Consider the following 21,025-nt stretch of genomic DNA (forward strand, 5'->3'; position numbering starts at 1 on the left):
TTGTATTTTCCTCAGAGTTGTTTGAAGTTGTCATGTGTGAGATAGGGATACTGGATTAGATCAATGGGGTGTTGGATTCATCACCAACAAGGAGGAGGCTGAGAGAAAAGCTAAGAGTTCTCCAGTGCCCAGGAGGAACAGATGGAAATTTGTCTCTATGCCTTCTTGGAGCGTAGTAATGATGTTTGTGTTAGTGTAGTGCTGTAAGTAAGCACTTGTTTTTTCACTTTGAGCTACAGGAGAACCATAAAGGACTTAGGTCCTGTGGATCTTAATTCTCAAGGTAAAGAGAAAATATATTGTGATTTAGCAATACGAAGAAGGACTCCTTTTTGCTGCAAAGTAGAAAAAGAACTCAATAGTTGATAAGCTAGGGTGCTCGTGTCAGAGAAGCATTATCAGTCAAGATTTGCAGGCTAAGGATTGCAAAACATCAGCATTGGCTGAGCTTTGCTGCTACCAAGAGCTGCATTACACTGTGCACTTGAGTAAACATTGAAGAAACAGATGCATAACTCAGCAAACATGAAGAGTGACAATGTGTAAATGCACATGATTTAATGAAACATAGGCAGTTCTAATTCTTGTCAAGCAATAAAAACATGATACATCTAACAAAGCGAACTCTTCCAACAGGCAAACTTATGAGTGCTTTACTTGCTGGCCTGACTGATCGCAACAGTGTGATACAGAAGTCTTTTGCTTTTGCTATGGGGCATCTAGTCCGGGTGAGTAGGGGTTTGAGATAGTCTTAGGCTTTTTACTTACTTGTTATTGTTTTGGTTTTTTTTTTTTTTCAACTCTTTGAGTGGTCTCTTTTCTGTTACAGACTTCTCGGGACAGTAGCACGGAGAAGTTACTGCACAAGCTCAGCAGCTGGTACATGGAAAAGGAAGGTTTGTTTCTTCTTGGATATTCAGTTACAGAATATATAGAAAAAAGTTCTTGATGCTGACAGAAACAGCAATAAACATTTCTATGTTGTGATGTTTGCCTTCACTATTTGAATAATTTCCATGCATTGTGATCTGCATTCCTCTCTTTACTGAGAGGCTGACCAAGCTGTCAAACTGAAAAAAACTTGCCTCCCGGTTGTAACATGCTTATTTTGCTCTTTCAGAGCCAGTGTACAGAACAGGCTGTGCTTTAACTGTACATGCTGTGGGACGCTACAGTCCGGATGTAGTGAAGATCCATGCCAAACAGGTGTTGCCATTGGCTTTTCTTGGCATGCATGAAGTTCCTGATGAAGAAAAAGGAGAAAAAGATGATTCTACTCTGTGGGCGGAAGTTTGGCAGGAAAATGTACCTGGTAAGTTGCATTAGAAGAGGCAAAAGCTTTCTAGTGGATTTGGGGCATGAAATACTATGCTTCTTGGAAATCCATTTTGGTTATAGGAAATTCTTGTGGTAAGATATGTGGGAATCTTATTTTCGTTTCCTACTGTCCTGAAGATGTTCTGTAAGAACTTGGGCAGGTTAACTTCTCTGTGGCTATTTGAAATAATTGGTATTGTCAATAGCTGATGATGCACAGAGACAATCAGGAGAACCGTTTTATGGTCGTGAGGCACGTAATGCTGCTGTAATGCAGCCCTTATATTACGAGTAACTGAACACCTTTGGAACTTTCCATGATGGTCTTTAGGGATTGCTGCACACTCTGAATTTGAGTGAACTTCAGCCTTCCTCTGGTGCTGGAGATCTTGTCTGGTCCTCTGGTGCTGTCTGTGGTTGTACTTCAGTGAATGTAACCACAGAATCACAATGGCTGTTTTGCCATGCTTTTCGAGGAAGATCTGGATGCATGGTGAAATTGTTTTTGCTCGTTCCTTCTCTGACTTGATTTCAGATCTAGTCAGTAAAAGAAAGGGTTGAAATGTTTTCCAGTTACCTTTCTTATAAAGTGGAATGAACTGACAAGTGCATAGTGTCTGCCACGTGGATTTTTATCTAGGTACAAAAGTCTAAAGATTTTGTTTGCAAGAAGATTTATTGAGAAGACGGAACCAGTCTTCAATAACCTTGGGAAGAATTCTTTGCTGCACTGCCTGAAGTACGAATTACCAGTATACTGTTTCTGTAAAACAAAACAAGAAAAAACCTACAGGAATCTTTAATTGCCTACTCCCCTATTTTTATTTATTTTTTTTTTAAGGTGAGATATTTGTTCATTCTTTGACTAAATTATGGTTTTATTTTGTTATGCAGGTACTCAGGGTGGCATCAGGCTGTATATGCAGGAGCTGATAGCCATTACACAGAAGGCTTTGCAGTCCCAGTCCTGGAAGATGAAAGCTCAGGGAGCAGCTGCCATGGCATCGATTGCCAAACAGACCGGCTCCCTTGTACCTCCACATCTAGGAATAGTGCTGTCTGCACTGCTGCAGGGCCTGCCAGGAAGAACATGGATTGGAAAGGTAAAAAGGAACTGTCACCTTGCAAGTATTAGTCCAGGACTCGGTCTTGAAGCAGGAAGTTCAGTGTTCTTTGTTACAGAGGACAACATACAGGAAATCAGGTTTAGGGAGACTAGTGTTTGCTCTGCACTTAGTGCAGAATCCAGCGCTTATTAATCCTCGTGTGGTTGGTGATTGCTCAGCACCCCCCATTTATCAATATCTCTGCAACATCTCTCAGCTGTGGTGGGAGTCAGCAGCTCCTCCCAGTTTACTGTTGTTTGCGACTTTAGAGTTCTGCTGCACCATATTCTACTTTTAAGCGGGACTAGCTTATGCTCAGAGGTACAGAAAGGCCCATTTACACTGCTGTTCAGTGCAGGGCCTCTGCGGTCTCTACAGCAGTGTAGGAGAAGTGTAAGGTGCAAGATGTTGCTTCTTTAGGCTGGAATCACAGATGTGTGTCCCCCGTACCTCTGGCAAAGTGCAAAGGATGTTCTTGCACAGCAGGACCGCACTGTTTGGCTGTGAAGTATTTCTCAGTGATATCTGTTTTTTCACTGCAGGAGGAGCTGTTAAAGGCTATCACCAGTGTCGTCTCTGCCTGCAAGTGAGTATCTTGAAAAAAGTGGTACCTTTGGAATCTGGGATGTCAAAAAGGTGGTTCCCACATAGGGTTGCGGTTCATGGAAGACTCTGTGTCTCCTTGCTCTTCTGCGAGTTCTGAACAGCATCAGTATCTGGGGAGTTTCTGTCTGTAGGTTGTCACTGGTGAGGGCTGAAAGGCACAAATGGTGCTTCACAAGGAGCTCACAGTTGATTTAGGGCAAAGAGGAGGATGTTGAAAGGCCAGAATTGCTAAAAAGAAAAAAGAGACTAAAGGGAAGGATTAGCACCTTAAAGGGGAAAAGAGAAAAAGAGGAAGAAGAAGGGGGAAGAAGAGTGCATTGAAAATGTGTATGGAAAAGCAGGAAGGAAATTCAGGCAGGTTAACAGTGAAGAAGAATGTGGGAATGTAGTTTTAGTTACTGTTGGTAACTAAATGCCCAATGCCTTAATGTGGGAATTGCTTGTGATCTCTGGGAAAAGTTGTGTTTGGGGCTAATATGCATCTCTGTGTGCACTGGTGTTGCAGTGCAGAGCTGCAGAAGTCAGTGCCTGGTCAGCCCAGTGTCAGTGATGTTGTCCAGGCTGTCCTGAAAGAGTGTCGGAAAGAGAACCTGAAGTACAAGATGGTGGCACTAAGCTGCATGGCTGCAGTGCTGCAGGCAACGAAGGAAGACCGGTTCCAGGAGCTGGCGGATATTATCTTCCCCATGATAAAGAAGGTGATGGTTCAACTTCTTGGGTTTTCTGTCTTTCAAAACAACCAAGTAGCAAATGGTCAGGCGGCTGAGGTTAAAGGCATGCCAAATTTCTACAGAGAATGGAGTACGAGGAGGACACTGCACTCAGCTAGATCCTTGTTAGGGCTGACTACCAGACTGTTTGTGAGGCCTGAGAAGGTTGTAGCTGTGCTCCCCAAACTCTAAATTAGCCCAGTAATCCCCTAGGCATAATCTACCCTGTGGCATCCAGCGTTGTATCAGTACTGCATTAAAAAATTAATTTCCTGGCTGCTCTACAGGTAGCAGGGCACTCCTAGGAAGCTGTAAGTGCTTCTTTTGAGCTTTTGCAGTGCTTTACAGCCCTGTGATTCAGACTCTCAGCACCGGGAGTTGTTTGGGTATAAGGCCATGAAGGCTTTCCATGCACTTCTGCAGATTGCCAGCAATTCTAGAGCCGCTAGTAGCTGAGGAGGTCATATGGGGATTCTGGCTGGGTGTAGGGACTGGCTGCACTGGCTGTAAGAAAAAATTGGTTGAACTGAAGTGTGTGGTCAGCCTGTCGTTGTTCCCTGTCTCTCATGCCTTCCTCACCTCTGCAGAACTCCGTTGAGAATGTGAGTGCAAGTGTACCAAAGCTTGACGAAGAAGATGAGGATGCAAGAGAGAGGGAGGTGCAGATGGAGTCCCTGCTCTGTGCCTTCGAGACCCTGGGCAAAGCCTGGCCAAGGAGCCCGGAGACACAGCGTGAGTCATCTGACACTGAGCTCTGAAATCCCTCTCCTTCAAAGGAAGAGGGGGAGGAGTGAGGAACCTAAAAATTGTATTTGGTGTGGGGAAGCTTTTGAGAAGATTTGTGGATATGTTGGGGGGAAAAAAAAACTGGGTGCTTTTGTTAGTGAGGCAGAAAGAAGCTGCTTTTCTTCAGTGTTTCGTAATGAATGTAGTGCCCTGCCTTGGTGGATGAAGGTTTCTGGAACCATTTGTTGCAGTGTTGACTTGATCCTATGCTACAAATCTAGGGTGATGTAACTTGAGTACAGGATAAGGAATACGTAGGAGACAGGGCAGGAAGTGATTCCTTCTCCTTTCCCTGTTGTGACCAAAAGTAACATAATTCCTTAACTTTTCTGTAGGTTGCTATCGCCAAGAGTTTTGCAAGTTAATGTGTGACCATCTGAAACTCAGCACATGGAAAGTGCAGCTTGGAGTGCTGCAAGCCATGAACGCCTACTTTCAAAGGTAATTCTCATTTCTGCCCATTCACTTCAGTTACATTTCTTTACTGCTTCAAACTGTTACATTATCAAAGACATGCAGTGATTTTCAGAGGAAGGTAGAGCAGATCTCTGTCCTAGTGATACAGAGTGACTGCTTCTGCATTGGACAGGTTGGTGCTGTTTGAGGAGGAGCATGCAGACCCTGGAGCATTGACAGAAATACTGTTGGAAACCTGTTCATCTATCACCCATTCTTTAGGTAAGTGGATGTTGCACAGCTTAAGGTTGATAATGAATTGCATGTTAATGTATTTCTCCTTTGGTCGCTGGCTAGCAGAGGAAATGCAGAATAAGCATAGGCTGCCAGAGATAGCACCTCATCCTGCCTTGCTCTATGGTAGCTGCTGAAAATGGTGTAATACAAGATGCTGTTCTCAGGGAAGTTAGTTCCTCTTGTGCTTGTGTACCATCACTAAATACTGTTTGTTAAAATCTGGGTGATTTATAGCCCTTAAAATTTAGCAAAGGAAAAGTCTGTGATGCACAGAGGTTGTTTATCATCAAATTGCAGATATTTGAACCTTGCTGCTGTTAAACGTGTGCAAGGAGCAGTAGACCAGTGTTAATGGGAGGGTGATACACAGGGCTTAGGGGACCTGTGAGCCTCTCCCTGGTCACTTTCTGCCATTCAGAGGTGTCTGACAGGGTAGCATTGCAGTCTGGCAGCGTGAATGAGCTGTGCTATGAGCAGTCTTCAAACTGTGGTGGTGACTGCTTTGTGTACAGCTGGTGTTCCTTTGGCTATGAGTTCACTTGTTTTTGTCTTGTTGTTGTTTCTGCTTTTTAAATCCCTTAGAAAACAAAAGCTACACGTCCGTCAGAACAGAAGCTTTGTCTGTGATACAGCTACTGCTCACCAGACTGCAAGGTGAGACTGTTCTTGCCACATGGGAGAATTGCTGTTGGGTAAAGAAAAGCATGTGGCCATGTGACCTGGAAAAGGAGAGAGAGAATTACCTTCTGTTCCGGGATATTTAGCAATGTATTAGGACTTAGATTTTTCCCAGTCAGCAAAATGCTGACTGGGAAAACTTGAAGGCAATTTGAAGCAATTATGGATAAATTTGGATCTAAAATAGACTGTTCAGGCTGGACCAAGCATGGTCACTATGAGTGACATGTAAGCAAGTGCTCCTTCAGCCTGTGTGGGGGTGTGGACTGTTTGTTGGTGTGGACTTTTGGCAGCCAGTATTCATGTCTGGTGTCGTTCTCTTTCTATACAGAGTCTAAACAGTGGGAAAGTCTGAAACCAGAAAGCAGAGAGCACCTCATCCACTCGTTATCTACAATGGCATCAGACAGCAGACCTGAGCTACAGGAGAAGGCATTTGTATTGAAGAAAACACTTGAAAATCTAAACTAAATTGTAAAAACATCAACTACGAAGTGCCATGTAAAACAAAAAAAAAAGTGCAGTGGTCTGAAAACCAAGAGGGAAGATGAAGATTACTCTGTAGCATGCATCATTCCTGGCCAAAATAAAGAATGCCTTAAGTTCTGTTCCCCATTAATGTTACTTTTACTCTTTTGAGCTTATTATTAGTTACTATTTTGTCAGTAAATACCTCTTAATGATCTGCCCTAGAATGTTTCTAAGTGTGCATAAACATAAAAAAAAAGTTGAGGGCAAGATGCTTTTATTTCCCTTTCAGTCAGCAAAAGAATGTTACTCAGATCCCCATTGTCCTTCAAAGCAATTACTGAAAAATCACCAGCACAGGAAGTGAAAAGCTTCACTTATGTCATGTGTGGAGATCTGTTACCTGGTGTCGTTGAGACTCTACAGTAGGGCTAGTGTTCATTACCTGTAAAGAGTGAAATGCTGCCCCTGAAGTCTGCGTTAAACTCCTGTGGCTTCCAGGGGCAGCATTTCATCTGGCACCCACCTCTGCTTCCCCTATTTGCTCCTCCCTTGCAGCCTCTTGTCCATGAGCTACGAAAGGCAGAGTACTGTTAGTTTCTCTCCTTCTCTGACCTCAGAATGGATTGACCGAGGCTTTGCCTTCCCCAGCTGTAACCTTGGCCTCCCAAACTTTAAATGAGAACTTTTTTTCTCAAAGGATGCACAAGAGAGCACTTTACTGAGCTGTGTGGGACAAAATTGGGCCTCTTTGGTGCCCAGGTAGAACACTGCTCTTCTCAAAATTGTTTTGCATGGACACTCCTCAGCTGCAGGAAAAAAAAAAAGGGAAACAATCTTTTCTAGATGTGTTTTTGAAGAGTGTTCAAAGTTTGCAATGATATTTTTAAATAGCGGTAATATTTTTTCCCCTTCATGTTCGTAACTCTGTTCTTGCTTTGGAAACCTGTACTGATTTAGAATTATCAGTATTTGTAAGGAACTGAGTTGTATGTTGTTTCTCAGCAGCCCAAGTGATGCTGGTTTCTAGCAAATACTTTTTAATTTGCACTTAAGAAGAAAGATTATATCTGCATTAACGTGGAGTAAAGTTGCTATTTGATGATGTGGCCATGCTGCCTGTCCCTTGTTGCCCTCCTCAGATGAAAGACAAACCTGACCACTACAGTAACAGACTTTTCATAGCATAAAGTTAGCGCTGCACCACAACCTGGCCAGCCGCATGTGTACAGTTTTTTGGGGATAAATGCTTTGCTGATGGTGAAATAAAATCATTGTTGTGGGTACCACCATGTCTATGGTTTCCAGCACAGGAAAGCTCGTTCCTTCTCTTACAAGGTGTGGAGCTCCTTTCAGAGAGGATCTGTTAGGACGAAAATTGTTCAGATAACATCACCTTTCCTCCACGTCCATTTATTCATAATCAGGTGTACAGTACCTAATTTTCCCTCAGGTGCCATTTCCCATTCAGTATTTCCTGGTGCTGCAACATCCAGTTGTCTGGCTTTGTCCATGGGAAGGGAGGTATGTAGTTTTTACACATCTGGTAAGAAAATGTCTGCAAAAATGGGCAGAGCTATCCCACTGTGGCTCTTGTGTAGCAGAACCCTCAGCGAGCACTAATGCATTGTACACTAGGGCTGGTCAGCAAGCAACTTCTTGGTGCTGGGAGCTGGTGCTATAACACTTTGATTTACACCTTGTTGCAGGGAGCTGCTCTTTGTTTACGTGTAGCTTGAACTGTTGAGCACAGTGTATATTTTAAAACTTTACTGGGCAAATCACTTTACAGTATCTTTACAGATTTGCTTGTCATGACGTGTATTGTCATGAGCGCTCATTTATTTTGTATTAGATGAATTACCAGTGATGCTTTGCTGTAGCAGTTCATTGTCTAACTTGGGTTTTTTCGTATTTGGTTGGAGTGACAGTTACAGAAAACAAGAGTCTCCAGGTCTCTGGTAATCTGATTTTTTTCACTACAGACTGGAGTATGTGGAGGCAATGCCTCATGTAGTCGAAAGGCTGTAAGGAGAACTGTACTAATTGTCAGTAGCAGCCTGACTTTGTTTATTGGGGATTTACACTAGAGGGAAGAGCATATTCTAGGAACTCTAAAAACAGCTGGCTTGACAGCTCTGGCCGAGTGTTAGGAAGGTTAGAGATGGTTTACTACTGTCTGAATCACAAAGCAATATGTCTTTCTCGTGGTTACAGAAGAGATTCAGAGCTCCTCTCTAAAGCACGTGCCTATACACAGAACCTACCTGTACAACAGTTAATTCAGTCAGAGGCTTGATTTCTACCCCCCTCATTTGTAAACGTGACAGGATTAAAAAAATATGTAGATGTGGCCTTCCTAGAGTTTTTCCTCTAAAAGTGATTGCACTATGTAAAACACACTGTACTTTGCCCAGCCTGGGCATCCTTGTGCTGCTGCAATGCTGCTTTGTATACTGGGGTGCAGTGCGCAGATTTGACACTAGCACTCATTCTGACCTACAAGCTGTTGCTTAAATGGATGTATATTGAGAAGTTTTCTAATGTTGCAAGATCTCCATCAAACTCACTGCAGTCTGTACTGTCGAAGTGTGTAAAGGGACTGACTGAAAGAAAACCCTGTTGCTTACCAAAAAGGTAAAACTAAATAAAAGATGCATGACCTGTTCTTGGCAGTAACTGGTAATTTTTCCCCTCTCCCGATGAGATTTTTCAGTATTTTTCCAGATGCAAAACAAATAAGTTTTTAGGGTTGGGACTGGAATGAATTACATCTGTGAGCGTGTTTATCACATGTGTATGTGTTTATCATATGTAAAGATGTGTATTTTTTTTTTTTTAATATCTGATGGGTGTGTGTTTTACGTATGTATATACGGCAGGTCATGAGATGGCTACAGGAGAGCAAATCCAGTATTTTGGGATGCTGGCTACTTCTCTACCAAGTAACTGATTAAAGCAGCTTCTGCCACATGTACACAGTGACATGCAGAAATCAAACTCTAACCACAGAATAGTATAGAGCAGGTATGTCTAATCAGTGCTGCACACATGCCGGATGCAGGGGTGATATTTCCACCTAGCCTGCATACTGGAGAGCAAGAAAGACACATATTTAAAGAGCAAAATGCTTACATATGCATTAGATGTCCAAGAGAAGGCTGGGTTATTACAATGAGTCCCCACAATGGTTGACATCCCCTCCCTCATCCCGTCTCAGCTCTTTTACACACACCTATCTCTCAGCGGTCTTTCCAATGAAGGTTGTTCTTATTTTCTTGGACTTGGGTTAGGATGGAGGCTTGGCTCTCTCTTGGTTGGTCATCTTATCAGCCACAACTCCATTCACCAATCTGCTGCTTCGTTAATACGGTTTGCCATTTTAGTCTACTGTCTCACATTCCAGAGATGGGAAGCTAACCCTGTTCTTCGAAAATACAGGTGATGTGCTGTCTGCACTAATTGTCTAAGTCTGTAGAAAAGCATCTGCTTACACCAGCGAGAACCTGGCTTAGCAAGGTCAAATCTGCAGCTGTCAATTCAACACCTCATCCTAACTTACTTTCCGACAGCATGCCCACACCAAGAAGAAAGGAAGCCTTGCTGCTTTGTGAGGGTCGGCTTCCATCCCTGCTGTCTGTGAGTTGTGATGAGTGGCTGCTGTTTCTGGGTGCTGTGAGCAAAGATGTGTGTCTTGGGATTTTACACCAGAGGGAAGACCACTATAAAATGTTGGTATGTGTTGAGTCTGTCCCTATAACTGAGGGATGGGGCATGTTAAAACTGTAATTCTAAATAACTAACTGTGCCTTACTGGATGAAAAACAATAAGGAAGAAAAGAAAGGAAAAGTTTTCTGTTTAAAATTTATTAAATCCATTAGCAAGCAACTAAAAATTGGCAGTTAAAAAAGTTGCCCACCGTACTTCTCACAAATAATTAGGTTAAGCAGCTTAAAGCTTACACTAACTTACATATTCATACATCACTTCAATTTACAGCAAAAGCTGAATGCAGTATCTTAGTTTGCAGTAGGTTTCCTGAAAACTATATATGCTGCAAGCTTCATTCATCACACCTTTCTGACAGAAAGACTCCAGTAAGCTGCCATGAATGGGAGTTATTTAAAAAGCTAAAAACTATGACTTATTCAATAGAATCAAGATAAAAATAATGATTTTTTTTTAAAAAGGTGATTCTCAGGCTTCCTACTACCAAGGAGCACAGAATGCTTGAGTCACCATTACTGTGTTGTTTGTTACTCAACTTTGTTATTACTAGTTTCATTCAGTGGCTGCTTTTTTTTTTAACTGACAGTGTCTTGAAATTGTGCTTATACCATCAACAAACTTGGTTCTGTAGAGGACATTGGCATTGTTAAACATTCCATCCTTCAAGGACACCACAAGGAACTACAATGAAACAGAAAATGTGAAATAAATGCTACTGTTCAAATAAAGATTAAAAAAAAATAGGAAACACTTCAAAAAAGAGGATTACTTTTAATTCACTTAGGTGTTATCTTACTAATACTTCTTATAAATATATGTGTGTATATATATACACACACACACACATATATATTTTTTTTTCCACTGAAAGCCTCATAGAACATGCTGGGTTAATACACACCATCATTTTTTGTGTTTATAAATTACATGCTTGGTCTACTCAATCCAGGATGGCTGGCACATCCTGTCCTGCTGTAGCACCACAATAAAATATGACCTTTCTTGACCATTGACCATTGGGAAAATGTTGCCATGAATTTTTCTAAGAATGCAGGATTATTCATGCACTAATGCTGCAATTCAAATTGCTTTACAGTACCATGAGCAACAGGTGTTCCTCTCTTCTCTACCATAATTTGGAAAGGTCACATTTACCAGCAAGTAAACATACTACTTTTCATTCAGAAGAATATGTTCCTTCAGTTCTGTGGGTGGATAGGCCACAGTAACTCCAAGATCCTTTCCACAAGCATCCATACTATTTTACAACATTTTTCATTTTCAACTGAAGAACTCTATCAAGAAACAAAAATAAACAAACAAACCCCAGTACGTGGGCTATGTCTCTAATTGGCTGTACACAGACCATCCTCCTCATCAGTACCTGTTTTTTTTTAGCCAGTGCAGCAACTGCTTATATGAAGAGGCAATACTTAGAAGTTTCATATGCCAAGCCATAAGCCAAATCCAGCTGAAATGACTCAGAAATAAAACAGTTCAACAAAGCTGAATAAATAAGTCACAGTAGTTTCAAGAGAGTACCTGGGATTGTTTGAAATGAGCATCAAGCATCTGTCCAATATTCTGGGTATGAGAAAGGTCAAGAGCAGCATCCACTTCATCCAAGATGTAAATTGGAGCAGGTTTGAAGAGAAGGATGGCTAAGATCAAGGACAAGGCCACCAGTGATCTAATACAAGGAATAAGGAAGTTATATTTTATGCTCTTGTTTGAGAGACTTCCACTTATTACAGCAATCATCTGGTAGTATTAAAATGTTCTCTGAGAAGCAGATTCAGGCTGTGAGTTTTGGGGAGAGAGAAACAAGAACAGCTGCTGCCACAACTTTTCACTAAGAAATGTGAAGCCTTTTGCTAGAAACAGTATTGTTAATTAATTATTTAACTGGCAGATCAAGTTGGCTGGGTTATAATTAATCTCTCTTCTGAAGGACATTTTTTGCTCTTCTACAGCAAGAGTTGCTCTAAGGAAAGCATTGGTCTGATACTGGATGAAGTAGGTCACCCAAGAAAAGATGAAAAGGCAGAGGCATTTGATTTTTTTTATTGTTTGTTTTCTGCCTCATTTTTTTAATATTAACAAAGGATCTTGGGCTGTCTTGTCCTCTGAACTGGAGGACCATGACTCAGGGAACAGTTACATTCCATTTGTGGTGACTGAAGTTGTAAAGGAGGGATTATATCAGCTCAGTGTTCTTAAGTCCATGGGCCAAGATTCCCCATGGCTCAGTTTGAAGGCAATTGCTGTTCAGCACTTTTGTCAGCGATCTGGATGTAGGGGCAGAAGGCATCTCAACAAGTCTGCTGGTGATCACTGGCTCAGCATCAGCCAGTGATCCTGCCTGACAGCCACAAGGGCAAACTGCATTGTAGGGTGACAGCCAGTCACAGAACTGGCTCTCTCACTAGATGCAGCGGTACTGTGGCCTCACTTCAAGGCACTGTGTGCATTTCTGGGCTGCATCATACAAAGGATCTAAGAGTTCTTGAATCTGTTTCAAAATGTTATATAGTAAACGGGATTACATCAGGTTGGGAGTCACCCATGACAGTCATTTGCCACTTCTCCCAGGTGTAGCTGCAAGTGCGGGCTCTATTTGGCTCCGTCGCTTCCCTACAATAGTATTCTACTACTTTCCCCCACTGACTGCAACTCAAAGGCTGGAGCACTCTGTGTCAGCAGTACCTCAGTACTACCTAGCAACTGCAGTTTTTCCATCATACGTTTTTGTCACTTCTCTGCGTTACAAAATTTTGTTACTATATGCTAAGCACTGCCTACTTTGATGTCAGGTTCCTCTTTCAGGGAAAGTGAATTGATCGTTTTTTAGATATGAAGCCAGATCTTCTATGGAAGAAGACTGTCTACGACTTGACTGTGGAAAAAGCTCTAAAGTATAACTGGTTATACATAAAGTTATAATTGGTTAGACATACCAACTACATCCACAACTGCAATGGCAAAAAGACAACAATCAAAAAAAACATCCACAGTTTACCAACCTTTGACCTCCACTAAGTTCTGTTAAGTTTTCCTTCCAGATGTTTCCTAAGCCAACCCTGAACTCCAGACCATCCAGGATATTTTGCTTTTTAGATGGAACTAACATGGCTTTGGCTCCTGGTAGAAGCATCGAGAAGATGGAACCAAAGTCTTTGTTCACCTAGAAGTGGCACCAGGAAAGGTCTATGAGCGTGATTTGAGTCAGAAGCACAGTTATAAAAACTTAGTGATGGGCAACACAATGCTCTAGGCTTCTTCATTAACTTCATTCAACAAATTCTCATGTCTTAAAGCTTAGAACATAGAGTGAGTAGTTATTTCAGCTATACTGAAAACAAAGCAAGTCTAGGAAAGTACATAGGACAGTTTAGACAAAGTTAGTTGGACAAAACTGTGATTCCTTTCATTACCTCAGGGAAGCCTACAAGAAAGGTAGAAGGGGAATCTTTATCAGGGGGCAAAGTAGTAAGAGTGATAGATTTTGTAGTTCTTATTTTTAACTGAAAGAGGGGAGATTTAAATTAGGTTAGGTTCTTTACAGCAAGGCTGGTGAGGCACTGGAACAGGTGGCCTAGAGAAGCTGTGAATGCTTCCTCTCTGGAAGTGCTCAAGGCCAGGTTGGGTGGGATTTTGAGCAACCTGATCTAGGGGTGTCCCTACCCACAGCAGGATGGTGTGAAATTAGATGATCTTTAAGGTCCATTCTGACCCAAACCATTCTGTGATTCTGTGCAATATAGTCTATATAAGAGGCAATCACAGAATCACAGAATGGCCAGGGTTGGAAGGGACCGTCAAGGATCATGAATCTCCAACTCCCCTGCCACATGCAGGGCCACCAATCTCCCCATTCAACACGAGACCAGGCAACAGCATCTGCATGCCAGTAGCTTAGCTTTTATTTTTGTGGGCACTAAAAGAAAAATGTAGTTCTGCAAATTTGAGTCTGTCTCCACAGTTCTCAGAGAATTCATGCCCTACCATCAAAAGTAAGCTTCAATGGAAGAAATGGAAGTTTCTGCTCCATACTTTAAATATATAAGAAGGCATAGGAGATAAATTCTAGAAAGAAACAAGTTTTTTTCATACAAATATGCAAACAGTGAACTAAAGTGAATCTGATCCTCAAGAAAAAAATACACGCTGAAGTGTTAAAATTAGATTTCAAGTGACATACCTTTTCCCAAGCAATGTGTAAAGCTTTATTTTTCTTTCGGTCAAGCTCTTCAATAGTTGCAAGAATTTTTATTTTGTCATTCTCCACAATTCTCCTTTTCTTCATTAAGTCGTTATACTTATGTAAGATGAAAAGTGATTTCAGCGAACAAAGCACAAAACAGTGGGATTGTAATTAAGAAACAGCAAAATTAGTCACAAGATTGAAATCCAAAGCATTTGTTCAGCAATATGCTGGATTTAAATCTTGTTGTTTGCAAATTAAAGCATTAGAATTTTCAGCCTTTGGCAAAGGTGAAAATCAGCACTACTCCAGAAGTTGCATTTTGATTAAAAGTTAATCATGCTCTATTTATCTTTCTGTGCAGGAAAGGATTCTTATGAAGGCACACAGGAAGAACAGGACAATTCTAATTAAGACCAGTATTTGAAACATTAGGTCAGTGAATCAGTCCTAAGACAAAACTGGAACATCCTCAGGATACACACGAATCTAAGGCAACCCCGGAACAACTTCAAGCTATTTTGCTTCTTTTTCTTGATCTGCAGCCTTTGGCAAAGTATGTGATACTTAGTCAGATATGCTAACAGATACAAAGCCTGCCCAGTGCTACTGCTGCCAGCTTAGCAAGGGCTGTGGTAGGAAGTGATGAAATTATCTGTAGCTTTGTTACATATAATTTAGTTTACTAGCACACAATAAGAAGTTCAAAATATAAAACTAATATGATCTAACAAAAAGCAGCTATATCAAGAAGATTATATTTCATTTTTGGTGTATTTAGGAACAGAATATATGAAAATATATATTAAGTCACATCACAAATACAATATACCCAAAGCTGCTCAATTTCTAAAGGTTAAAATTTGGAATGCTTACCTTCTCCTCTGCCTCAGAAAGCAAATTCATAGCTCTCATGTTCAAGGACTTCTCCAGCTTCTCCTTTTTTGTCAGCAGTTTCTGCAGCTTCTGACCTGCTTCTTTAGGATTGCTGGCTTCAAAATCATAACTTGTGTCTGGCTGGCCAAAATGCTCTTTTTCTGAAGCTATCCACTTATACTCTTTCAGCAGTTTGTCCAACTGTTCACAAGAAGACATGCTGATGTTTTAGTTTATTTTTAAAATTCTGAATTAAAATAGAACAACAAAACCTAACCTGCTACTGTCCTAAAATCACTCTAAAGCATCAGTTATTTCATTCCAGTATAACGCAGGCGGATCCCTCCATCATGCTTCATGCTATATCCAAGACTACAGGGGGATCAAGATTTTGGGAGAAGTTTCTTGTATGCTCTTCCGTGTTACTTGGAACATATTTTCTGTATCTGGACTAAGCCATTGTTGCTGAGTATCTGGATTAGATTCTCTAATTGGTTACCCAGATTATCCATAACATCAGAATATTTTTTGTGTTTTTTTTTTTTCCATTGATCACCTTCTTTGACATATTTTCTATGAATCCATAATGATATGTTACAATTCATAGCTTCCACTCCTCCTCTTTCACATAAAGAGTTGCAAATAAAACAGTGCTTATTATTTAAAAAATAAAAATAAAAAAAGGCCATTTCCTTTGCACAAAGTGAAGGAAATAATCACTTGGCCACAAGATGCAAAGAAAAACACAATTATGAAATACCGTGGAAGAAGCATCAGCAGTCTCTTGTTGATACTTGCTGATGTCATGTTCTAGTGCATTCATGTTAAGTTGCAATTCATTATTTTGCTCTCTGTATTTCTCTATCTCTGCAGATTTGGTTTTAATATCTTTAGTTTGCTCTGCCATTAATCCCTTCTGCTTCATCAGTTCATTCTCTGCGTTCTTTAGAGATTCCTGTTAAGAAAATCAGACAGCTAGTAACTTCTTACAAAAGCAGATGTTACGGAGTTGGGAGTAGCAGAAAAAATTAACACATAACACAAAAATAAAGCAAAAAAAAAAAAACAACCAACTCCTGCTAAGGCTAAGGCTAAACAATTTAGCGCTGCCAAGAAAATCCAAATAGCAAAAAAAAATACACAATGCAATTTAAGCTTTAAGGGATCCTCAGTAACATCAAAACTGATAGTATATTATTCCCTTTTACCCTTGTCTGAAATGCTTCAGTTGCCAAAGCATCAATTTGCTCCTTGAAGGACACGATTGCTTGTTGTGCCGCCTCAATCTGTTGCTTATACGAGGCTTGTTCTTGTTTCAGCTGTTCAAGTTCCAGAACTAATGCTTCAACTTCCTAGAAAGATGTTTTAAGATTTATTAAGGTTATAGCTCAGTGGAAAGAATTGACATTTAATTTGATAGAGTAAATATTGTAGAAGATAATACAACACTTGCTCTTCTGTTGAATGGAGCAAAACCACAAAAGTGTCACAAATTTCTACATGTCAGTAACTACAAAGAAATATTTAAGTTGTGAAGTTGACGGGATTGAAACTTCAGGAGAATAAAACTGACTTCTGGAAACACTTGTAGCATTGAGAAAATAGAAATAGAGCTGAGATTTACCTGCTGCTTTTCTTTCATTTTTCTGTTTGAATCATCTGCTTTCTTCTTGGCGCTATCTAGTTTCTGCTGGGCATTTTTTATTTCCTTTTCACGTTCTCCTTCTGCATTTTTCATTTTATTCTCTAATGCTTTATAATCTTCTTCAGCTTTCTTTTGGCTCTCTTCAGCTTTCTTTAATGTCTCTTCACACTCCACTGCATCAAAAGTACAGTACTAAGATTGAACAGTGCTCTTATCCTTAAGCTTAAATCCTGGCCTCTCTCTGGAATAAAAATCAGACTCTACTACAAAAAAAAACCAGAAAACAGCTGGCTGTTTTTTGCCAGTTACTGAAGTCAGCTATTTCAGTAATTGCTGAGATACTGTTACCAGTTATTTGCAGGGCACCAAACAGAAAACCAATCATTAAAATTAACATTAAAAAAGGGCAAATAGATGAACAAGTAGTACTTCTTTGGAACAAGAAGTAAACCATGGAACAGCTATCTAGTCAGACAAACTTCATCCTTCATATACAATATACATTATTATTTCAGTCCATTCTTTTCTTTCGCTGTTTTCCTTACCACTGCATTTGATTTCTTTTACACTTTTCCCTAGTGACATAAATAGTACTTATTTCTACTGTTTTATCATTCAGATTATTTATACCGCTAGCCTACATTGTCTCCTGAAACAGTTGGTTGAAAAAAATAATAATAAAAATCACACAAATACAGGACTAAATGCATTTTATAATGTTGCTACAAAGCCATTTTTCCTTTTACTCTGAAGTACGTATGTGGAATCCTTAACAAGGACAAAATCTTAAAAAGGGCACAAAAAACCTTATCTGAGCCCCATACCGGTGTTTGCCAGCTGTGATTCTAGGACATACTCCAAAATATAAAGCAAATATTTTCAAAGCTATTTTTTCTCTTGGCTGTTTGCTTCTCAACTGTCAAATATCTTTCTCTGCAATTAGCTTTTAACTGCAAGATAAAAAACACATTTGTCTCACCAATAGTTTTCTTCAGAGCAAGCAGGTCTTCCTGTTGTTTGTGATAAGCACTTTGATGAATCTTAGTTTGCAGTAGCTCTGCCTCTTCAGACTTCATCTCCCACTGCTGCTTCAGCTGCTGGTACCTTTGAAGGCAGTAATGATATATACTGATATAATGAAGGGTACCCAGCATTTCAATTTCAAGTTGAAATAAGCAGATACAGAAATGCTTATATTCCCATTCCAAAGTGATAACTATAAGAGACAACAATGACCAACTATAAAACAAATAAGCTTACATTTTATAGGAGACTAATAGAGCTTTACAAAAACAGAGGTAAGTAAATATATAAATTGAAATATGCTTAAAAGTAATTGTGAAGTCTGTAGAAAAGTAGCTTATGCATTTAACTCATTGTTATGAAGCCCTGAGAATATATACTAAAAACAAACAAATGCAACACAAAGCTTGGAAACAAATCGAAGCTCATGTTTTTCCAGACAGTAAAATAAGAAAATCATTAAGCATTAACAAGCAAAACCCATTTCTTCCTTTTGATTATATTTTTAGAAAGCTGTTATGACTTAAAACAATCTGAAAAATAATTCCAGCTGCCAGATACCATACTCCCCAACACTACCTTCTCATAGGATTTTTTTTAGAACTAAATATATCTTTAAAGTTCTATTTTTAAAAGCACAACCAGTAAGAAGAAATAGCTGAAAATTCAAACATACTTTTAAGATTATTTAACTTAAATTCTTACAGCAGTATCAACTTGAATATTCATTCTCCTTTAGGATCTTTATATTTCCTTGGGAGAATAATAAGAACTACCACGAACTGAAATTCTTGATGGGTGTTACAAAACAAGGGAAATAAACAGGAAGAGATGGAAGTCACAGTGCAGTTAGAAAACTATGACCTAATTGCTGTCAGAGAAAGATAGTGCGACAACTGGAATATTGCAACTGAAGGCTACAAGCTTTTTAGGAGAGACAGGTAGGACAAAAGTTGCCCTCCACATTAAGAAGTGGATAGACTGTTAGCTGCCTAAGAAACATCCATGACCAGATTGAGAGCTTGTGGGTTAAAATTACAGAGCAGACCAGTAAGGTACAGCTGGTGGTCAGGGTCTATTACAGCCCTCTGATCAAGGGGAGCCTGTCAATGAAGCCTTCCTGCTTCAGTCACAAGTGGTGTGCTCCCAGGCTCTTATTTTGATGGGGATCTTAACCATCCAGATATCTGCTGGGAAAGAAATACAGTGGACTGCAAACAACCCAGGAGATTCCTCAAATCCATTGAGAATAACTTCCTGCTTCAGGCATTGGATAGACCAACCAGAGGTGAAGTTACTCAACCTGGTTCATCAGCACAGAGGAGCTCATTAGAGAGATTAAGATCAAAGCCAGTCTGGGCTATGCTGACCATTGCTAGACAAGTCTGTGATCTTGAGGAGTATGGATCTAGCAAAGAGTAGAGTTGGAACTCAAGTTCAGGAGAATTAACTTCCAGCAGTTTAAGGAAGTATGGGATGAGATCACCCGAGGAACTGTTCTTAGGGACATAGGAACAGATCAGAGTGGGCAGCTCTTTAAGGTTTACTTTCTTAGAGAACAAGAGCTCTCCATTTGCAAGCATAACTGATCAAGCTGAAGAGGAAGGAAAGCAGCATGGCTGAGGAAAGGCTTGCTGGTCAAACTGAGGGAAAAAAAGGAAAGCAGGGATGTGTGGCCTGAGAAGAATACAGAAATGTCATCTGGACATATAGAGATGGGATCCGGAGGAAATTAAACCTGGCAAGGGACGTGAAAAATATCATGAAGAGATTCTACATATACACTGATCAGAAGAGATAGGCCAAAGAGAGCGTACCCCTTTTAATAAATGATAAGGGAGAATTGGCAACAAGATACACGGAGAAAGCTGAGGTACTCAATGAGTGCTTTGCCTTAGTCCTCACTACCAGTCTGGCTTCCCATGTCTCTCACATGCCTGAACATCTAGGTCCTAGGTTACCATGCAGGTCCTCCTGTCATTGCCTTTGTTACCTTTGTTGTAACATCTTTCCCATTGTATTGATCTGTCTAACTGCTAATAGTGACATAAAAGAAATAACAAGAGATTTTTACAATGCAAACCTTACTTTTCAGCCACATTCTTTAAGTTTGCTAGCTCTTTCTCTACTTCTTCAAGCTGAGACTTCTTTATTTTGATTTTGTCTTCAGCTTCTCTCATTGTTTTAAGTTTAGATAAAATAGGTGTAATATTTGAGCTTGCACCTGTTCAGAGAAAAAAAAAGAGCAAAGTTGGAATTGGAATTACATTCAATCTAATTGGAATTATATTCAACTCTGGCAAATGGTGAATTGTAAATGTTGGCTACGATGCAGTTTTAGTTCATGATTTGTTTTCATTGCAGAAACAGCTAAGCAATCATTCTCAATGGAGAGATTTTGTGAAATCAACCAACTTCACATGACATCATGTATTAATTTACCTCAAATTAATTATGAAATACTCCAAAAAATGCTAGAATTTAAAGCATTCTTTCCAACCTCTTCAAGAGTATTCAATAGCCAAATAAGGTTTAAGTATCTAATATATGAACTATATTATGCTAATATTTTGTTGTTTTTTTCCTAGTCTAATTGTAGTCTTACTTCAGTGTACAACCACCAAACCTTTTCTCAAAGATGATGTTATCTCAAGCACAAGTTTAAACAAAAATGTCTCTTTCCGTTTTTAAAAATATGCAAAGCAGTAAACAAATCAACCAGAACACAATTATTATATGAATAAAAAACAGTAATTGCCTCCAGTAAGGGTTCCCTGGGGGTCAAATATGTCTCCTTGAAGTGTAACAGTTCTCCTCATTATCCTTCTGTCAAAGGACACTTTCTTAGCATTATCCATATTGCTACAGACCAGTGCTGTCCCAAAGACATATTCCATTGCCTTCTGTAGTTTACAGTTATAATCAATAAGAGAAATGGCTATATTTACTTCATGATGACCAACCTGGAAATAAAGTGAAATGCAATTAGTATGCCTTAAGTTACAAGAATCTTATCTCAATAATAATTTTTAAAGTCATCATTGCATTTTAAAACATAATTTCAGTTAAAAGAAAGGCAATTAAAATCCATCTGCATATTGGATAGCTCAGGGATAGAGAGAGGAAAAAAATTAAGAAATTCTCATACCCTACAGAAATAGTATGGCTGTGACATTATGCTTA

At 39.8% G+C, this 21,025-nt stretch overlaps 2 protein-coding genes across 2 annotated transcripts in view; one reads left to right on the plus strand and one right to left on the minus strand.

Annotated features, from left to right (window-relative positions):
• ECPAS (Ecm29 proteasome adaptor and scaffold) overlaps positions 1-9,032 on the plus strand; it is a 57,871-nt gene extending 48,839 nt beyond the window's left edge. Inside the window, exons 39-49 of the mRNA XM_010726144.3 lie at positions 637-728; positions 830-896; positions 1,121-1,312; positions 2,212-2,420; positions 2,966-3,009; positions 3,535-3,727; positions 4,327-4,471; positions 4,861-4,966; positions 5,115-5,203; positions 5,801-5,872; positions 6,228-9,032. Of these exons, the coding sequence (XP_010724446.3) occupies positions 637-728; positions 830-896; positions 1,121-1,312; positions 2,212-2,420; positions 2,966-3,009; positions 3,535-3,727; positions 4,327-4,471; positions 4,861-4,966; positions 5,115-5,203; positions 5,801-5,872; positions 6,228-6,367 (1,349 nt within the window). The 3' untranslated portion in view covers positions 6,368-9,032. The remainder of the gene's footprint in view (positions 1-636; positions 729-829; positions 897-1,120; positions 1,313-2,211; positions 2,421-2,965; positions 3,010-3,534; positions 3,728-4,326; positions 4,472-4,860; positions 4,967-5,114; positions 5,204-5,800; positions 5,873-6,227) is intronic.
• Positions 9,033-10,211: 1,179 nt separating this feature from the next.
• The window catches only part of SMC2 (structural maintenance of chromosomes 2), a 16,731-nt gene continuing 5,917 nt past the window's right edge, over positions 10,212-21,025 (minus strand). The window contains exons 8-18 of the mRNA XM_010726145.3: positions 20,601-20,805; positions 19,931-20,066; positions 17,799-17,923; positions 16,799-16,992; positions 16,383-16,526; positions 15,935-16,129; positions 15,175-15,375; positions 14,296-14,412; positions 13,118-13,278; positions 11,637-11,784; positions 10,212-10,775 (exon numbers count right to left, since the gene is read on the minus strand). Of these exons, the coding sequence (XP_010724447.3) occupies positions 10,647-10,775; positions 11,637-11,784; positions 13,118-13,278; positions 14,296-14,412; positions 15,175-15,375; positions 15,935-16,129; positions 16,383-16,526; positions 16,799-16,992; positions 17,799-17,923; positions 19,931-20,066; positions 20,601-20,805 (1,755 nt within the window). The 3' untranslated portion in view covers positions 10,212-10,646. The remainder of the gene's footprint in view (positions 10,776-11,636; positions 11,785-13,117; positions 13,279-14,295; positions 14,413-15,174; positions 15,376-15,934; positions 16,130-16,382; positions 16,527-16,798; positions 16,993-17,798; positions 17,924-19,930; positions 20,067-20,600; positions 20,806-21,025) is intronic.

The sequence above is a fragment of the Meleagris gallopavo genome, chromosome Z (genome assembly GCF_000146605.3).
Source record: "Meleagris gallopavo isolate NT-WF06-2002-E0010 breed Aviagen turkey brand Nicholas breeding stock chromosome Z, Turkey_5.1, whole genome shotgun sequence".
Lineage (NCBI taxonomy): Eukaryota > Metazoa > Chordata > Aves > Galliformes > Phasianidae > Meleagris > Meleagris gallopavo.